Source organism: Balaenoptera musculus, chromosome 6 (genome assembly GCF_009873245.2).
Source record: "Balaenoptera musculus isolate JJ_BM4_2016_0621 chromosome 6, mBalMus1.pri.v3, whole genome shotgun sequence".
In the NCBI taxonomy this organism is placed as follows: domain Eukaryota; kingdom Metazoa; phylum Chordata; class Mammalia; order Artiodactyla; family Balaenopteridae; genus Balaenoptera; species Balaenoptera musculus.
Window position 1 is genome coordinate 31,801,457 of NC_045790.1, and position 20,530 is coordinate 31,821,986.

Sequence of the window (20,530 nt, forward strand, 5' to 3'; positions counted from 1 at the left end):
TAGAATTGGCCTGGAGTTTTGTTGGAAGGCTTTTAACTATGAACACAATTTCTTTGATAGACACAGGATTATTCAAATTTTCTATTTCTTTTTGAGTGAGTTTTGGTAGTGTCCCTCACGGAATTGGTCCATCTCATTTAAGTTTTTGCATTTATGGACATACAGTTGTTTAGAATATTCCCATATTATCATTTTAATTTGTTTAGGGTCTGTAGCAATTCCTGATATTATTCATCTGTATCTTCTTTTTTTCTTGTTCCATCTAGTTAGAGGTTCATCAATTTTAGAACCCGCTTTTGGCTGCAATGATTTTCTCTATTGTTTGCCTCTTTCCTATTTTACTCATTTTTGCTTTTATCTTTGTTATTTCCTTCTGCTTGCTTCTAGTTTGATTTGCTCTTCTTTTTCTATTTTTTTAAAATAGAAGCTTAAATTATAATTTCAGACCTTTCTTCCTTTTTTTCATATGAACATTTAATACTATAAATTTCTCTCTAAACACTGCTTTAATTGTATCCCACAAATTCTGATATTTTCATTTTCATTCAGTTCAACATATTTTCTGATTACCCTCAATACTTCCTCTTTGACCAATGGGTTCTTTAGAAATGTGTTAATTTCCAAATATCTGGAGAATTTTCCAGATACTTCTGTTATTGCTTCCTAATTTAATTCCAAATTAGAGAGCATACTTTGTATGATTTCAATTTTTTTTAATTATTAAGGTTTATTTTATGGCCCAGAATATGATCTTGATGAATGTCTAACACTGTAAGTCAATACTTCTATTACAAAAATATACCACTAACTGTGGAATATCCTTTAAAAGTATCTACCTTTTGTTCCATCAATCAATAAAACAATGTCAATACACAGTATTTGATGTTTAAAGACATATTTTGATACTAAGTGGAACTTACTTGTAATAGAGATCTTGAAAGAACACAAGGTGATTGTTCACTAAATTCACAGAAAAAATCCTAATAGATACACAGAAAAAAAGTGTCATTAATAGATTAAATAAAAGCTGAAAATGTTTGTATACAGAGTATAATTTTTACCAGACCTTCTGGGAATGATACACTACCAAAGTTAAAATAAGAAAGATAGCTAAAGATCATTTCTATAAGAATTGTCTAATTGTATGAACGGAAAAATGGATAATTTTAGAGCCTAAAATTTTTTTTTAACAAACTTACCAGTAACAGTATTATGTGGATACTGATATTATATTTGTACATCATGAAAATAACAGTATCAATAATAATTTACTAACTAATGACAGAGATTTACTTCCTACTTCACAGAAATAAATACCAAGTAACCAGGCTAACTGAATTCACATTCTCTTTTTTTTTTTTTTACATTCTCTTTTTTCGTAATTAATTTTTACACCTTGCGCACACTCCTCAAAGTGAATATTCTCCACCAGAGAGAGATTCTACTATTCCACATTACAAAGAAAATTAAAACAATTTATCCCACAGAAAATGCCTCAACTTCAGACTCTAAACCTCTAGTTGTATCCACATCTGTACACAGATCCTTTCCTTGCCTACTTTAACAACAGATGTATTAGACTCCATTCCTTCTGGCTTTTTCACAAACATTACACACTGTCAATTATCCATACTTTGCTCTCCTAGATATTAAAATTCTTCCTCTCTACCAGATCGTTCCCATTTTCATTTAAAGTCAAGTTTCTCTTATCTTTAAAAAGAAAAGAAGATCATCACATGATGTCACATTTTCCTCTCAACTGCTGCCTTCTTCTCAGCCAAACTTTCTGAAGAAGTTGGCTGCACCCACTGTCTCCACTCACTCAACTCAATTCTCACCCATCTTCAACACATGTAACCTGGCTCTTTGCTCTAGTCATCACTTGTCCCCCATTACTAAATCCAATGGACATTGATTTGGGACCTTATTCATCTCTTTCACTTGACCTCTCAGCAGCGTGACTTCCTTCTTGAAAAACCTTTTAAATGACTTTTCATGTTTCTTCCTCTGGCTACTTCTCAGCTTATTCTGCAGTTTCAAAGTTTAGTTCCAGAAAACCTTCTTTTCTTAACCTATATATTTTTTCCTCGTAAATTCTGAAGCATAAACACTCATGCTTCGATTACTATCTATACTGTAATAATTATAAAATTTTAACTCTAAGCACAGACTTCTAAACTCTATCCATATAGCCAATACTATCCAATATCTCTACTTAAATATATTAAAGGTACCTCAAACTTTACTTCACTAAGACCCTCAAAGGTCCTTTGAGAATATCCCCCTTTGAGTGAACAGCACCAAACGTGCATCTAGACTTACAAGGCAGAAGCCTAGAGACCTTCCTCAGAGCTCTCTCATGCCCCATGTTTAATTCATCACCAGTATTCTATCAATTTTAGCTCACACATAGCTCTAACACTGACAACCTCACCATCTCCCTGCCATCCTTTTAGTCCAAGTTACCATCTTCTCCTTCCTTGGACTGCAGTACTGGTTTCCTAATTTATCACACTGTGTTTACTCTGGTCCCTTCCAATCCTTTCTCTACAATGCAGCCACATTTTTGCACATTCTTGATCCTATTATGTCACTGTGCCCCCCACACACTGATCTTTCTTGATAAAACTAATGGTTTTCCTTTGCTCTGCGATAAAGATTGAAATCCTTAATGTGGCTTAAATGGCCTTGTCTGGTCTGCCTACCTCACTAGCCTCACCAAATCCCCCATCCCCATCACTCAATGCTACATTCTGCTACTTTTCTTTTAGTTTCTCAAATGTATCATGTTCTTTCCCATCACATGGAGGAGCATTCAGCTTCCTGCACCTGGAACTGTCCCCCTACTGTCCCAAATGATGTTTACCTAACTGTTAGATCTTAGCTTTACCTTCACTTCTTTAAGAAAGACTTCTCTGATCATTTAGGTCAGTTCCTTCACTATATGCTATATGTTCTAGTTCCTTTGCTTCATACTCCCTACACTGGTTTGTAATTCTATAATCATTTTTATGATTATTTGATCGATTTCTACCTCATACTACACTGTAAGCTCCATGACAAGATGGATGATATGCTTTTGCTCATCACTGTATACCAGCCATAGCACAGCACCTAGCACAAAACAAGCATGTTGGCTGAATTGATGAATGTACATATACTGTACTCGCTATCACAGTTCGTCTGTACTCAATTTCTTATTGCTAGTATACACCCCTAACAGGATACAGTCTATAAAGTCCATTATTTACCTCATTTAAACTAGGTATATCTTCTTAATTAATCCACAGCTGTCCAAAGTATCATCTTATGGGTTCCTAAACTATGAGTTTCCCTTTACTAGTGTCACTACCTTCCCCCTTACCATTGGTTTTTGCCCTATATGCAAAATACCAGAAACTTTGAAAATGCAGAAAAATGCAAAAAACAAAACTATCATATAGCGTTCCACTATCTATAAATAGTCATAATTAATATTTTAGTATTTGTTATTCTAATCTTTTGAGAAAGAATTTGGTTGAATTTGGCTTTGTCTCTGAATATCTTTTCTGTGTGCAACAACATATATAAAAAATATTTTAAAACTTTCAACAGGGACTTCCCTGGTGGCGCATTGGTTAAGAATCCGCCTGCCAATGCAGGGGACATGGGTTCAAGCCCTGGTCCGGGAAAATCCCACATGCAACTAAGCCCGTACGCCACAACTACTGAGCCTGAGCTCTAGAGCCTATGAGCCACAACTACTGAGCCCGCGCGCCACAACTACTGAAGCCTGCGCGCCTAGAGCCTGTGCTCCACACAACAAGAGAAGCCACAGCAATGAGAAGCCTATGCACCACAACAAAGAGTAGCCCCTGCTCGCCACAACTAGAGAAAGCCCGCGTACAGCAATGAAGACCCATAAATAAATAAATAAATTTATATTAAAAGAAAAGTTAAACATAACTTGACATTCACAAACATTTCCCAATGTCAATACTTCCCATGTCAATAGTTTTCTATAACATATTTTTTAATGGCTGTGTGACATATATTGTAAACATACCACAGAATGGATATTGTCACCATTCAGTATTTAAACTGTTACTAGTTTTTGAACATTACAAAGGATGATGCAACAAACACCTTTTTTCTTATTCTAAATGTCTAGAAGGAGTTTCTGGGCCAAGTATACACATTTTTAAGACTTTTGAGAGAGACAGCCACTGGAGTATAAGAGAATGACTACTTCCCTTTACCAACATTAAATATTATTATACTTTTCAATCTAGCTGTTATAAATTGCATTTCTTTAATTACTAGTAAGGTTAAGCATCTTTCATGCTTATTTCTTTTTAAATACGTATGCTCGTGTCCTCTCCCAATTTTTCATTGGGATGTTTATTTTTATCTTACTGATATGTAGAAGCACTCTCTAGAACCTGGCACTTTATCCTAATAATAACAGGTTTCCTATGCAGATCCACCAGACAATTTGGTCCCTTATCTTCCATAAAACTTTAATCTTTTTCTCTACTCGTGCTCCCTGCTGCACTCCCCCCACTACCACTCTGTCTCAAGTCTGTCAGAGATCCAAATTCTTCCATTACTATGCCTTCTCCATGTCCAGTGACAGCAGTCCAGGCCTGGCTCCTCCAGCTCCCCTCTATTATGATGTGTCATTATGCATTCACCCCGTCCCTGACAAGGCAATCCATAATCTTTTGTCAGAATATCAAGTTCCAACTGTTGCATTATACTTTCTTATTCCAATTCACATTGATCTTCTCCTTTTCTGAAATCCTACAATTAATCTAGTGAACACAAATATATATTCATATATCAATTAAGGATTAGAAAAGTAGATGCAGCAGAACAATAAAATCTCTATTCTAATTCTCTTATGACACTAACTAACCATCTAATTTGGTTATAAAGCCCTGAAAACCTTAGTTTGTTTAGCTGTACAATAAACTGCAAAATGAACTGGCTTGTGCGTATAATCTTTTTTACTTTTAAGATTCTATGATTCTTATGACAGAATAAGGAAAAACTACTAAAAAGAAAGGAAACACAAAAGGAGGTAATAAAGGCATAATCAGTGAAAGTTTCACTAAGGAACAAAGACTTAAGCTGGGCTTTAATGGTAAAGAATTAGTGGAGGGCTTCCCTGGTGGCTCAGTGTTAAGAATCCGCCTGCCAATGCAGGGGACATGGGTTCGAGCCCTGGTCCAGGAAGATCCCACATGCCGCAGAGCAACTAAGCCCGTGCACCACAACCACTGAGCCTGCACTCTAGAGCCCGCAAGCCACAACTACTGAAGCCCACGTGCCACAACTACTGAAGCCCGTGCACCTAGAGCCCGTGCTCCACAACAAGAGAAGCCACAGCAATGAGAAGCCCGCGCACTGCAATGAAGAGTATACCCTGCTCACCACAACTAGAGAAAGCCCACATGCAGCAACAAAGACCCAACACAGCCAAAAATAAATGAATAAAAAAGAAATAAATGTAAAAAAGAAAAGAAAAAAAATTTTTTAAAAAAGGAAAATAAAGTTACTATAAGAAAGAGCATAACAGAAGCACAAATCTTTATTGAACATTTATCAATTATACCCCAGAGGCTGCTGCTAAATTCTAGGAATATAAACTAGATAATCTGTCATCTGAAGGAACACAGGTACAGAAGCAACCTGAAACCAAACGGGAGGACTTCACAGAGGAAATGACATGGGGCTAGAAATTATGTACCTCAACACTGAGGGGGAGCAAAAGTCAAATGCGTATATATGTATAGTCATACAAAATAAATTAGTGTACTTATGTCTAAATAACACTATTATTTTGCCTGTTTTCTACCTTCCTAATTGAAGTATATGTCATTATAGCCTTACCAATTAATAAAACTCCATCTCTGAATGTCTTAACATTCCCCAAATAAACCTTGTGTTCCTATATTTTTACCCATAAAAAAGATTAATCCAAAATATGCCAGCTTAAAAATGTACATACTCTTTTACCCAATAACTTCACTGTTTAGCAATTTATCTTAAGGGGTAAGGAGGCACATGATATAAAGATTTACCTACAAAGATGTTCATCTTAGTATTGTTTATAAGTGTAAAACACTGAAAATAACCTCAATGTAATTCAACGTGAATGGACTAAAAAAATCTGTGGTATATACTTACAATGCAATACCATGTAGCCATTAAAATAATGTAGAAATATGTATATTTGTTGACGCGAAAAGATGTTCGTGGTATAGAGATTAGTGATGAAAAAGCAAGTTACCAAATACCATGATCCAATTTTTGTATGAAAAAATATTTATACATATGCACATATATATGTACGTGTATATGTATACATGCGTGCATAAACACAAACATTTATTTATATAAAAGGTTCTGAACAGAGAATTGACGATTCAAAGCCCCATTCTTAAAACTTGGGTGAATTATCTAACTCCTCCACACTTTAGGTTCTTAATCTCTATAATGGATAGTATAAAATCCTTATGAGGATTAAATACAAAAAGTATACACACACACACACACACACACACACACACGACTTAATTCTCCAGATATCACAGATAACAGGTGAGCGGCATTATTTATCCTTGGGACAGTCAGTCTCTAAAAAGTAATAAACTATTCTGTTGTTAAATCAAAGTTACATTCCAGAATAGAGATTTGTACTTACCAGGATACAATGTAAATTTGTTAAATTGACCACCTCACAGACTGTTTTTATTCTATCTATTAATCTTGCAAAATAGTTGACCATTTCTTCCCTCTTTATTATTTTTGCGTATCGAGGGAAGGTGGGTGGAAGTAGTCTCTGGTTAACAAGAGGCTCAAAACCCATCATAATGGGATGATCTAAAAAGAAAAAAAGTAACATTTTCAACATTTCTCTGAATTTTAAACCTCAAATACTACTAAATATAAAAAGAAAAAGGCCAGTTTCAAAAGCATCTCTGAATTCTAATCACAATATTCTCTAAATGGATTTTATAATTTACAATTAATGTATCTATACACACACATTTTTAAAATGAGATAAGCAGATTTAATAACCTAATATTGTACTTCCTCCCTACATGGTGGTGGTAGTGGTGACAGAGAGAGGTTTCTACCTCAAAATTAACTCCAAGCCAAGAATGGGATAAAACAGAGTTAACATATTCTCTCAGAATAAACAAAAGGGCAATGCTGTATTAACCATGAGATTGTGAAGAAACGTTTCAAACGGGAGCACAAACATGGGCTTGTCTTCCCTTCAATTTCTGAACTGCAGAATCAATTCACACTCAACTACATAGTAATGTAAAGCGGCAGAGGAAAACAGTCCCCATCCCATCCCCATGAGTTTGGAATGCATCTGGCACTGAGATGTAATTCCAGAAATTCACAATGAAAATAACATATCACAAGAGACCTGAGGGTGAGTTCCTCTCTCCCATTCTTTGTCCTCTGGTGATCTCACTTTTCACACTAGTACAAAGCTCCAAACTAAGTCTTTCTCAACTTGAAATTTCCTGCCACTTTTATAGAAAAAAATTCTGTACTCCAATGAAGTATGCATTGTCAGACTGACTCTATGGGAGCTATTTTACAAATCTAGAAATTGTAGGTAACTGATAAACATGAAATTCTGTTCTGTCTGGTAGAGATTCTACCGGCATCTTCTATACTCTATAGAAAAAAGTTTTGCCTCCATTTATAATTTATTTCAATATTCCACTACTCCATATAAATGTGTGTTTTAAAACTTTTCATGTCTGGTTGTGTCACTGAATGAGTTTAACAAAATCCTTAACACATGTTCACTTTTATATCTGTATAAGAGTCATGGTTTTACCTTTGTCTGAAAATCATCTTTTAATACTCCCTATTCCCTAAGTACTATAAGATATAAGCAAGCACAGTGACTTACAAATATCATGTCCTTTTATGCCTCTTTGCTTATACAAACTATTCTCTCTACCTGTAAAACCTACCCCCTTGTTCTTAGCCTGAACTTGATATAGCTTGAATTCTCTCTCATCATTGGTCCCCCCAATGATGTATATACAATGTTCTTTGTATATACACTACTATACTGTCTGTGTGGGATTACATCATTTGTCTCTCTCTCTGAGTTCTTTTGAAAGCAAGAACAGGGTTGGATCCCAAACACCAAATTCCTGGCTCATGACATGCACTGGATACTTGTTTGCTGAATGACAAGATATGCATGCTCAAAATAAAATGAAAGACTGCCACCACTATAATAATTTGAATTTCTGATTTATAATACTTCATTTAGAACTAAGGTAAAAGTAGTAGTAACGATGCTGTAAGAAGCTTCTTTACCACATTAACATGAATACATTTCAGACTTTAATGATAAACGCACAGAATCCAGATACTTAAATAGTCCATTACACTGATTTTCTCTGAAAGTATTCTAATATGCACGGAAAATTACTACCCAGGAATATGCATTTACTCTTAATACATCTATTTTTAGGCTTTAAACCACAAGTAGAAGATAAATACATAATAAGACACTCATGAAAATTTATATTACCATGGAAAGAAGTAAATATTAATGGGAAATGGATAACAAACACAATATATTCTGACTTCAATTTTATACAAACAAAAAAGTGCAATATAAAACAATATTACCTTTTGAAACTAACTCAGCTGTCCTGCACAGCTGATGTTTAGCAACATCCCTGACCTCGACCCACTACATACCAGTAGCAACCTCCTAATTGTAAAATAGATCCAGACATTGCCAGATGTCCCTGGGAAGCCCCAGTTGAGAAACACTGGTCTAGATGAACACAAGATGCAAGTATAATTCAGTGAGGGTAAGCTCAGGATGTCAGAGGAGCGTCTTACCCATGTAAAAATTAGGTGAAAGACTTCATAGAAGTGAAGTATAAGAAAAGACCTAAATGGGGACTCCCCTGATGGCACAGTGGTTAAGAATCCACCTGCCAATGCAGGGGACACAGGTTCAATCCCTGGTCCGGGAAGATCCCACATGCCGTGGAGCAGCTAAACCTGTGCGCCACAACTACTGATGCTGTGTGCCACAACTACTGAAGCTCATGTGCCCTACAGCCCACGCACCACAACTACTGAGCCCACATGCCACAACTACTGAAGACCATGTGCTCTAGGGCCCATGTGCCGCAACTACTGAGCCCATGTGCCTGCAACTACTGAAACCTGTGTGCCTACAGCTCGTGCTCTGCAACAAGAGAAGCCACCGCAATGAGAAGGCCACGCACTGTAATGAAGAGTAGCCCCTGCTCGCCACAGCTAGAGAAAGCCAGCACACAGCAACAAAGACCCAATGCAGCCAAAAATAATAAAATTTTTTTAAAAAGACCTAAATGATAAGTTAGTTAAAGGACAAAATATTAGTCAGGACAAAGTATTCCAAGAATATCAAAGGCCTGGAAGACAGATAATATGGCTCTTTTTCTTTTTCCCTTAGGGAGCTGCAATTTTCCAAGTCATAACTTCTCTGAACTCAAAAGTAAAAATAGATGCATATAAACAGAGTGGGGACAAAATCCCTAGGCACAAAAGTTAGAAGTCATCTACATGCTTCTCTCTATTCTCTACACACATTTAAATTTTCCCCCTACATTTTTCTGGACATAGTCCTTGTAAATGGTTAAGTGCTAAAGTGGTTCCTCGTAGCTATTTTTAAGTCTCAGCTGTTCTTGAATCTCATGCCTAAGGACTTTGTAACCATCCTATACAAGACATAGTAACTTGCCTAACTAGAAAAGAGCATAAGAACTGAGATATAATAAGAGATCAAAGCCGTTATTCAGGATATAGAAGAGTTAAGGAGGAGTGGGGATAAAAGCCAGGCAGGAGTTTGCATTTGATTTCATGGCAACACAAACTACAAAAAGTTAAAGACAGCTTTACCACACAACCCCTCCCAGAATAAACCGGTCTAACATTTTCCCACTAAATTTCATATATCTCTATCACACAATTTATCTCAGACTGTCTTATATTAAAATAACCTGAATAGCCCTTACTAAATGAGCCCAGAAAAGACGCTAATTCACATCACTTTCTACCCACTGTGTGTTATGCTCGGTAAAGATTTCCTGAATTAAACTGGATACAGATCAGACAACTTCTAGACTCTCTTCTGACTTTACAAGTCTGTAGGTGTACAAATATTATCTTGGTTTTCCAGTTAAAAATGCATAAAATTCTTCAATGACAAATAAAATGATTTTCCCTTCACACTAGCACTCTTTTAAGGATACAATAATAACATTTAATTACTATATTCAAAATATTATGGCACATTGGTTTAGAGTGTTTTAGTTACTAAAGTTCTTGCTAGATAATTGACCTTCATTATCAATAGCAGAAAAGTATTACAAATAGCATAAGGTCCTTGGATAAAAGATTTATAGTAACAATGTGCTTTGATTTAACTTAACAAAGTAAGCTATTCTAAAATTAATTAGATGCCAAAATTAAAGATTTGGAAGTGTGTAAGTCAAAAGAGATAGAGACAGTATATCATTTTTGGACAATACATCTCTCCCAAGTTAGGCAGGCAGGCAATTTACAGTTAGACTTATTGAAATAAGTTTTAGATGCCCTGAAGTTGGAAGGAATTCTAGAAAACAATGCAGAAGCTGCTGAGGTTTTGTTATATTATACTACACTTCTTGGTTACTTGATTTCTCTCTATAAAATGTTATAAAATTATGCTACGTGAAAGAAGCCAGACACAAAAGGACAAATATTGTATGATCCTGCTTATATAAGGTACCTAGAGTAGTCAAACTCATAGGGACAGAAAGTAGAATGATGGTTGTCTGGGACTGGAGTAGGGGGAAATGGGGAGTTATTATTTAGTGAGTACAGAGTTTCAGTTTGGTAAGATGAAAACTTCTGGATATGGACAGTGGTGACAGTTTCACAACAATGTAAATGTATTTGATGCCACTGAATTCTACATTTAAAAATGGTTAAAATGGCAAATTTCATGTTATAAATATTTCAACACACACACAAGTTATAAAAAGGTATTTAACCACAACTGTTAACCTCAAAAAGCATAGTCTCAATGAATATTCTATCCTAATCACTGGTCAGAGTAAGTTATATAAGCAATATAATATGCATATAAATGAGATTACAGACACATCTACAAATTTTGGAGTTTCTTTGGTATGTATTTTTGAATAGGTATCCATGCAACAGATTTAAAAAGTTTCAAATGCAACAAAAGGAGGTACAAAGAAAAGCAAATCTCCTGCTCACTTGTGACTAGTTCATCTCTTGAGAACTAACCACTACTACAAGCTTCTTCCATGTGTGGTTATTTATATATATATATTTTTTCAACTTTACTGAGGTATAGTATACATATTATACAATACAAATATTAAGTTTATAGTTCATTGTTTTGAAAAATATATACAACCATGTAACTACCATCACAATCAACGTATACAACATTTTCATCTCCCCAAAAGGTTCCCTGTGCCCCTTACCAGCCAGTCACTCCCATGCCCAGCAACCATGGCACTGTTTTCTCCATGAATAAATCAGTTGTTCCTACTTTGATACAAAAAGAGTCACACAATTTGTACTCTTTTATATCTGACTCCTTTCAGCATAATGTTTCAATGATTTATCCATTATGTTGCGTGCATCAACATTCAATCTTTTCTACTGCTGAAAACCATTTCATTGTATGGATATACCACTGTTTGCCCATTCAAACAATGTTACTTTTGTAAATAAAACATCAACATTTTATACACGCTGATCTGCTTTTCTGCATTATTTTTTTTTTTTTTTTTTTGGATGACCACAACAAAAGCAACAATGATTGCAATTACCAAACATGAAACACACTCATACTATGTCATAATATTGACATTCAGTCCAGTAATCCTCCACTGTAACAGCTCCTTTACTTTGCAGTGAAAATTGATTTGTATATTCTTTGCCTCTGAGTCCTTGTGGGATTTTTTTTTTTTTTAAATTCAGACAGAAAGTCACAAAAATTATACTCATCCTCATCAGTTCACTCAGTCCCATGTAATTCATTTTTTTTTTCATCTTGATATTTTGTTAGCACTTTTATGAGTTCATCAGTTTTTCATTAGAGTTCTGAAAATGCTTATTCATTCAGTTCAGCAGTACAGGCAGTTACCAGAAACCTGTACTTGTCAGAGTCTTTTCCATGAATTTCTTGAAGATGAAACCCTTTTATAGGAACATATTTGCAAAATCATCAGAGTACACCCAGAACTGTCTGTAAATGACAAAAGACTTAAAAATGACCACGGTTAAAGATTTGATGAGAGTTCATAATAATGCAGTTGACAAGAAAATTAGTTATTTCTGAGATATACATTTTAAAGTAATAACTAGGATTATTACTTATAACATTATACCAGAACATATAAGATTTTTAGAAATTTCATGTAATGTCTGAAACATTTATATTAACATATTTCCATACATATTTCCATACAAATACAAATATAAGATTTTTAGAAATTTCATGTAATGTCTGAAACATTTATATTAACATATTTCCATACATATTTCCATACAAATACAAATATAAGATTTTTAGAAATTTCATGTAATGTCTGAAACATTTATATTAACATATTTCCATATAAATTACCCAATGAAAGTTTAGTATTAGTTGTTTTGTTTGTTTTTTTATACTGCAGGTTCTTATTAGGCATCAATTTTATACACATCAGTGTATACATGTCAATCCCAATCGCCCAATTCAGCACACCACCATCCCAACCTCACCGCAGTTTTCCCCCCTTGGTGTCCATATGTCCATTCTCTACATCTGTGTCTCAACTTCTGCCCTGCAAACTGGCTCATCTGTACCATTTTTCTAGGTTCCACATACATGCATTAATATACGATATTTGTTTTTCTCTTTCTGACTTACTTCACTCTGTATGACAGTCTCTAGATCCATCCACGTCTCAACAAATGACTCAATTTCGTTCCTTTTTATGGCTGAGTAATATTCCATTGTATATATGTACCACATCTTCTTTATCCATTCGTCTGTTGATGGGCATTTAGGTTGCTTCCATGACCTGGCTATTGTAAATAGTGCTGCAATGAACATTTGGGTGCATGTGTCTTTTTGAATTACGGTTTTCTCTGGGTATATGCCCAGTAGTGGGATTGCTGGGTCATATGGTAATTCTATTTTTAGTTTTTTAAGGAAACTCCATATTGTTCTCCATAGTGGCTGTATCAATTTACATTCCCACCAACAGTGCAAGAGGGTTCCCTTTTCTCCACACCCTCTCCAGCATTTGTTGTTTGTAGATTTTCTGATGATGCCCATTCTAACAGGAGTGAGGTGATACCTCATTGTAGTTTTGATTTGCATTTCTCTAATAATTAGTGATGTTGAGCATCTTTTCATGTGCTTCGTGGCCGTCTGTATGTCTTCTTTGGAGAAATGTCTATTTAGGTCTTCTGCCCATTTTTGGATTGGGGTGTTTGTTTCTTTGATATTGAGCTGAATGAGCTGTTTATATATTTTGGAGATTAATCCTTTGTCCGTTGATTCATTTGCAAATATTTTCTCCCATTCTGAGGGTTGTCTTTTCGTCTTGTTTATGGTTTCCTTTGCTGTGCAAAAGCTTTGAAGTTTCATTAGGTCCCACTTGTTTATTTTTGTTTTTATTTCCATTACTCTAGGAGGTGGATCAAAAAAGATCTTGCTGTGATTTATGTCAAAGAGTGTTCTTCCTATGTTTTCCTCTAAGAGTTTTATAGTGTCCAGTCTTATATTTAGGTCTCTAATCCATTTTGAGTTTATTTTTGTGTATGGTGTTAGGGAGTATTCTAATTTCATTCTTTTATATGTAGCTGTCCAGTTTTCCCAGCACCACTTATTGAAGAGACTGTCTTTTCTCCATTGTATATCTTTGCCTCCTTTGTCATAGATTAGTTGACCATAGGTGCGTGGGTTAATCTCTGGGCTTTCTATCTTGTTCCATTGATCTATGTTTCTGTTTTTGTGCCAGTACCATATTGTCTTGATTACTGTAGCTTTGTAGTATAGTCTGAAGTCAGGGAGTCTGATTCCTCCAGCTCCGTTTTTTTCCCTCAAGACTGCTTTGGCTATTCGGGGTCTTTTGTGTCTCCATACAAATTTTAAGATGATTTGTTCTAGCTCCGTAAAAAATGCCATTGGTAATTTGATAGGGATTGCATTGAATCTGTAGATTGCTTTGGGTAGTATACTCATTTTCACAATGTTGATTCTTCCAATCCAAGAACATGGTATATCTCTCCATCTGTTGGTATCATCTTTAATTTCTTTCATCAGTGTCTTATAGTTTTCTGCATACAGGTCTTTTGTCTCCCTAGGTAGGTTTATTCCTAGGTATTTTATTCTTTTTGTTGCAATGGTAAATGGGAGTGTTTCCATAATTTCTCTTTCAGATTTTTCATCATTAGTGTATAGGAATGCAAGAGATTTCTGTGCATTAATTTTGTATCCTGCAACTTTACCATATTCATTAATTAGCTCTAGCAGTTTTCTGGTGGCAGTTTTAGGATTCTCTATGTATAGTATCATGTCATCCGCAAACAGTGACAGTTTTACTTCTTCTTTTCCAATTTGTATTCCTTTTATTTCTTTTTCTTCTCTGATTGCCGTGGCTAGGACTTCCAGAACTATGTTGAATAATAGTGGTGAGAGTGGACATCCTTGTCTCGTTCCTGATCTTAGAGGAAATGCTTTCAGTTTTTCACCATTGAGAATGATGTTTGCTGTGGGTTTGTCATATATGGCCTTTATTATGTTGAGGTAGGTTCCCTCTATGCCCACTTTCTGGAGAGTTTTTATCAGAAATGGGTGTTGAATTTTGTCAAAAGCTTTTTCTGCATCTATTGAGATGATCATATGGTTTTTATTCTTCAATTTGTTAATATGGTGTATCACATTGATTGATTTGCGTATATTGAAGAATCCTTGCATCCCTGGGATAAATCCCACTTGATCGTGGTGTATGATCCTTTTAATGTGTTGCTGGATTCTGTTTGCTAGTATTTTGTTGAGGATTTTTGCATCTATATTCATCAGTGATATTGGTCTGTAATTTTCTTTTTTTGTAGTGTCTTTGTCTGGTTTTGGTATCAGGGTGATGGTGGCCTCATAGAATGAGTTTGGGAGTGTTCCTTCCTCTGCAATTTTTTGGAAGAGTTTGAGAAGGATGGGTGTTAGCTCTTCTCTAAATGTTTGATAGAATTCACCTGTGAAGCCATCTGGTCCTGGACTTTTGTTTGTTGGAAGATTTTTAATCACAGTTTCAATTTCATTACTTGTGATTGGTCTGTTCATATTTTCTGTTTCTTCTCCTGAGTCAGTCTGGGAAGGTTATACCTTTCTAAGAATTTGTCCATTTCTTCCAGGTTGTCCATTTTATTGGCATAAAGTTGCTTGTAGTAGTCTCTTAGGATGCTTTGTATTTCTGCGGTGTCTGTTGTAACTTCTCCTTTTTCATTTCTGATTTTATTGATTTGAGTCCTCTCCCTCTTTTTCTTGATGAGGTCTGGCTAATTGCTTATCAATGTTGTTTATCTTCTCAAAGAACCAACTTTTAGTTTTTATTGATCTTTGCTATTGTTTTCTTTGTTTCTATTTCATTTATTTTCTGCTCTGATCTTTATGATTTCTTTCCTTCTGCTAACTTTGGGTTTTGTTTGTTCTTCTTTCTCTAGTTTCTTTAGGTGTAAGGTTAGATTGTTTACTTGAGATTTTTCTTGTTTCTTGAGGTAGGCTTGTATAGCTATAAACTTCCCTCTTAGAACTGCTTTTGCTGCATCCCATAGGTTTTGGGTCGTCGTGTTTTCATTGTCATTTGTCTCTAGGTATTTTTTGATTTCCTCTTTGATTTCTTCAGTGATCTCTTGGTTATTTAGTAACGTATTGTTTAGCCTCCATGTGTTTGTCCTTTTTATGTTTTTTTCCCTGTAATTCATTTCTAATCTCATAGCGTTGTGGTCAGAAAAGATGCTTGATATGATTTCAATTTTCTTAAATTTACTGAGGCTTGATTTGTGACCCAAGATGTGATCTATCCTGGAGAATGTTCCGAGCGCACTTGAGAAGAACGTGTAATCTGCTGTTTTTGGATGGAATGTCCTATATATATCAATTAAATCTATCTGGTCTATTGTGTCATTTAAAGCTTCTGTTTCCTTATTTATTTTCATTTTGGATGATCTGTCCATTGGTGTAAGTGAGGCGTTAAAGTCCCCCACTATTATTGTGTTACTGTCGATTTCCTCTTTTATAGCTGTTAGCAGTTGCCTTATGTATTGAGGTGCTCCTATGTTGGGTGCATATATATTTATAATTGTTATATCTTCTTCTTGGATTGATCCCTGGATCATTATGTAGTGTCCTTCCTTGTCTCTTGTAACATTCTTTATTTTAAAGTCTATTTTATCTGATATGAGTATAGCTACTCCAGCTTTCTTTTGATTTCCATTTGCATGGAATATCTTTTTCCATCCCCTCACTTTCAGTCTGTATGTGTCCCTAGGTCTAAAGTGGGTCTCTTGTAGACAGCATATATATGGGTCTTGTTTTTGTATCCATTCAGCCAGTCTATGTCTTTTGGTTGGGGCATTTAATCCATTCACGTTTAAGGTAATTATCGATATGTATGTTCCTATGACCATTTTCTTAATTGTTTTGGGTTTGTTTTTGTAGGTCCTTTTCTTCTCTTGTGTTTCCCACTTAGAGAAGTTCCTTTAGCATTTGTTTGTAGAGCTGGTTTGGTGGTGCTGAATTCTCTTAGCTTTTGCTTGTCTGCAAAGCTTTTGATTTCTCCATCAAATCTAAATGAGATCCTTGCCGGGTAGAGTAAATCTTGGTTGTAGGTTCTTCCCTTTCATCACTTTAAGTATATCATGCCACTCCCCTTCTGGCTTGCAGAGTTTCTGCTGAGAAATCAGCTGTTAACCTTATGGGAGTTCCCTTGTATGTTATTTGTCGTTTTTCCCTTGCTGCTTTCAATAATTTTTCTTTGTCTTTAATTTTTGCCACTTTGATTACTATGTGTCTCGGCGTGTTTTCTCCTTGGGTTTATTCTGTATGGGACTCTCTGCGCTTCCTGGACTTGGGTGGCTATTTCCTTTCCCATGTTAGGGAAGTTTTCGACTATAATCTCTTCAAATATTTTCTCTGGTCCTTTCTCTCTCTCTTCTCCTTCTGGGACCCCTATAATGCGAATGTTGTTGCGTTTAATGTTGTCCCAGAGGTCTCTTAGGCTGTCTTCATTTCTTTTCATTCTTTTTTCTTTAGTCTGTTCCGCCGCAGTGAATTCCACCATTCTGTCTTCCAGGTCACTTATCCGTTCTTCTGCCTCAGTTATTCTGCTATTGATTCCTTCTAGTGTAGTTTTCATTTCAGTTATTGTATTGGTCATCTCTGTTTGTTTGTTCTTTAATTCTTCTAGGTCTTTGTTAATCATTTCTTGTATCTTCTCAATCTTTGCCTCCATTCTTATTCCGAGGTCCTGGATCATCTTCACTATCATTATTCTGAATTCTTTTTCTGGAAGGTTGCCTATCTCCACTTCATTTAGTTGTTTTTCTGGGGTTTTTTCTTGTTCCTTCATCTGGTACATAGCCCTCTGCCTTTTCATCTTCTCTATCTTTCTGTAACTGTGGTTTTTGGTCCACAGGCTGCAGGATTATAGTTTTTCTTGCTTCTGTTGTCTGCCCTCTGGTGGTTGAGGCTATCTAAGAGGCTTGATGGGAGGCTCTGATGGTGGGTAGAGCTGACTGTTGCTGTGGCGGTCAGAGCTCAGTAAAACCTTAATCCACTTGACTGTTGATGGGTGGGGCTGGGTTCCCTCCCTGTTGCTGTGGCGGTCAGAGCTCAGTAAAACCTTAATCCACTTGACTGTTGATGGGTGGGGCTGGGTTCCCTCCCTGTTGGTTGTTTTGCCTGAGGCAACCCAACACTGGAGCCTACCCGTGCTCTTTGGTGGGGTTAATGGCAGACTCTGGGAGGGCTCACGCCAAGGAGAACTTCCCAGAACCTCTGCTGCCAGTGTCCTTATCCCCACGGTGAAACAGAGCCACCACTCGCCTCTGCAGGGGACCCCCCAACACCAGCAGGTAGGTCTGGTTCAGTCTCCCCCAGGGTCACTGCTCCTTCCCCTGGGTCCCAATGCACACATTACTTTGTGTGTGCCCTCCAAGAGTGGGGTCTCTGTTTCCCCCAGTCCTGTCAAAGTCCTGCAATCAATTCCCACTAGGCTTCAAAGTCTGATTCTCTAGGAATTCCTCCTCCCGTAGCCGGACCCCCAGGTTGGGAAGCCTGACGTGGGGCTCAGAACCTTCACTCCAGTGGGTGGACTTCTGTGGTATAAGTGTTCGCCAGTCTGTGAGCCACCCACCCAGCAGTTATGGGATTTGATTTTACTCTGATTGCGCCCCTCCTACCGTCTCACTGTGGCTTCTCCTCTGTCCTTGGATGTGGGGTATCCTCCTTGGTGAAGTCCAGGGTCTTCCTGTCAATGATTGTCCAGCAGCCAGTTGTGATTCTGGTGCTCTCGCAAGTGGGAGTGAGAGCACGTCCTTCTACTCCGCCATCTTCTTCCCTCCCTTCTGCATTATTTTTTAAGGTGGATTTTTCTTTTGAAACAATTTCAAACTTACAGTAAAGTTGCAAGTGCAGTCAATACCGAATCACTCTCAAATACAATGAGAGTGTTGTTCCTATAAAGACATACCCTTATATATTCACGATTCAACAATCAGAATTAGGGAACTAACAATGACCAATTACTACCATCTAATGCTCAGACCTCATTCAAGTTTTGCACACTGTACCAATAATATGCTTCAAATCGACATCAGAATCACAAGTTGTATTTATTTTCATTGTCTCTCAGTCTCCTTCAATCTGGAGCAGTTCTTCTGCTTGGCTTCTATGAATAACTTTGACAACTCTGAAGAATAACACGCCAATAATTTTGTATACTGCCCTTCAATGTGGTTTTCCTGTTTCCTTGTGATTAGATTCAAATTATTAACCTTTGGATTATAAAAGAAGTGACATTATATTGTTCTAATTGCAACCCATCAGCAAAGTGGAGATTTTAACTAACTACTACTGGTGTTAACTTTGATCACTTGATTAAGTTGGTGTCTGCCAGGCTTCTTCACTATTGTTACCTTTTCCCTTTGTAGTTAATAAATATTTGGGGTGCAGGGGAAGGACACCTAAATATGCTCATTATCATCAAACTATCTACTCATTAATTCATTTATTTATATCAGTATGGAACCATGGCTTCTTCTTTTATTCAATTGGTTATGATCTATCAGAATTATTTATTTTGATGCTCAAGTTGTCCCCAACCTGGACTGTGTGAAACAGCTGTGTTCAAGCTGTTTTCTGTGTTTAATTGACCTGTCCCATCATTCTTTGAACATTTACTCACTTCCAGCTAATAAGACATTCCAGGCTCATCTTGTTCTTTCCCTGCCCTAGACCTGGAATCACCCATTCCTCCAAGATGTACTAGTTCCTTGTATTTTTTATATTTTTTTACAGTTTTATTGAGGTATAATTGACCATAAAATTGTAAGATATTTAAAGTGTACAATGTGATGATTTGATATATGTATAATTCTGAAAGGATTCCCCCCACTGAGTTAATTTAACACATCCATCACCTCACATATTTATTTTTTTCCTTTGATGAGAATATTTAAGTTCTACTCTTTGAGCAAATTTCAATTATACAGTTCAGTGTTATCAACTATAGTCACCATTTCATACATCATATCATCAGACCTTATTCATCTTCTAACCGAAGGTTTGTACCCTTTTACCAACCTCTCCTTATTTCCCTCAGCCTCTGGCAACCATGTTTCTACTGCTTCTATGAGTTAAACTTTATCTCTTTTAAATTCCACATATAAGTGATAAATGCAGTATTTGTTTTCCTCTGTCTGGCTTATTTCACTTAGCACAATGCCCTCCAGGTTCATCCATGTTGTCACAAACAAGAGGATTTCCCTCTGTTTTAAGGCTGATTAATATTCCAGCGTATATATATTGTATTTTCGTTATCCATTCATCCATCAATAGACACTTAGGTTGTTTCCATACCTTAGCTATAGTGAATAAAGCTAGGAAAAGCATTAATTGAAAAAGCATGCCAATGGAAACCAAAAGAAGCATAGAAGTAGCTAAACTTATACCAGACTAAATAGACTTTAAGCCAAAGAATATAACAAAAGACAAAGAAAGTTATTACATAATAAAGCAGTCAATTCATCAAGAGGATATAACAAACGTAAATATTTATGCATCCAACACAGGAGCACAAAAATAAAGCCAATATTCAGAGCTCTAAAAAGGGAAATAATAATTCAATAATACCAGGAGACTTCAATATCCCATTTTCAACAATGGATAGATCATCCAGACAGAAAATCAGTAAAAAAAAAAAAAAAA

General features: G+C 36.1%; 1 protein-coding gene across 4 annotated transcripts in view; it reads right to left on the minus strand.

Annotated features, from left to right (window-relative positions):
* Positions 1 to 20,530, minus strand: part of NAA35 (N-alpha-acetyltransferase 35, NatC auxiliary subunit) — a 103,996-nt gene that overhangs the window by 29,565 nt on the left and 53,901 nt on the right. For all 4 annotated transcript variants that reach the window (XM_036854992.1, XM_036854991.1, XM_036854993.1 and 1 more), the window contains 2 exons: positions 6,689 to 6,867; positions 921 to 980 (listed from right to left, as the gene is read on the minus strand). In XM_036854992.1, coding sequence (XP_036710887.1) covers positions 921 to 980; positions 6,689 to 6,867 — 239 coding nt within the window. The remainder of the gene's footprint in view (positions 1 to 920; positions 981 to 6,688; positions 6,868 to 20,530) is intronic.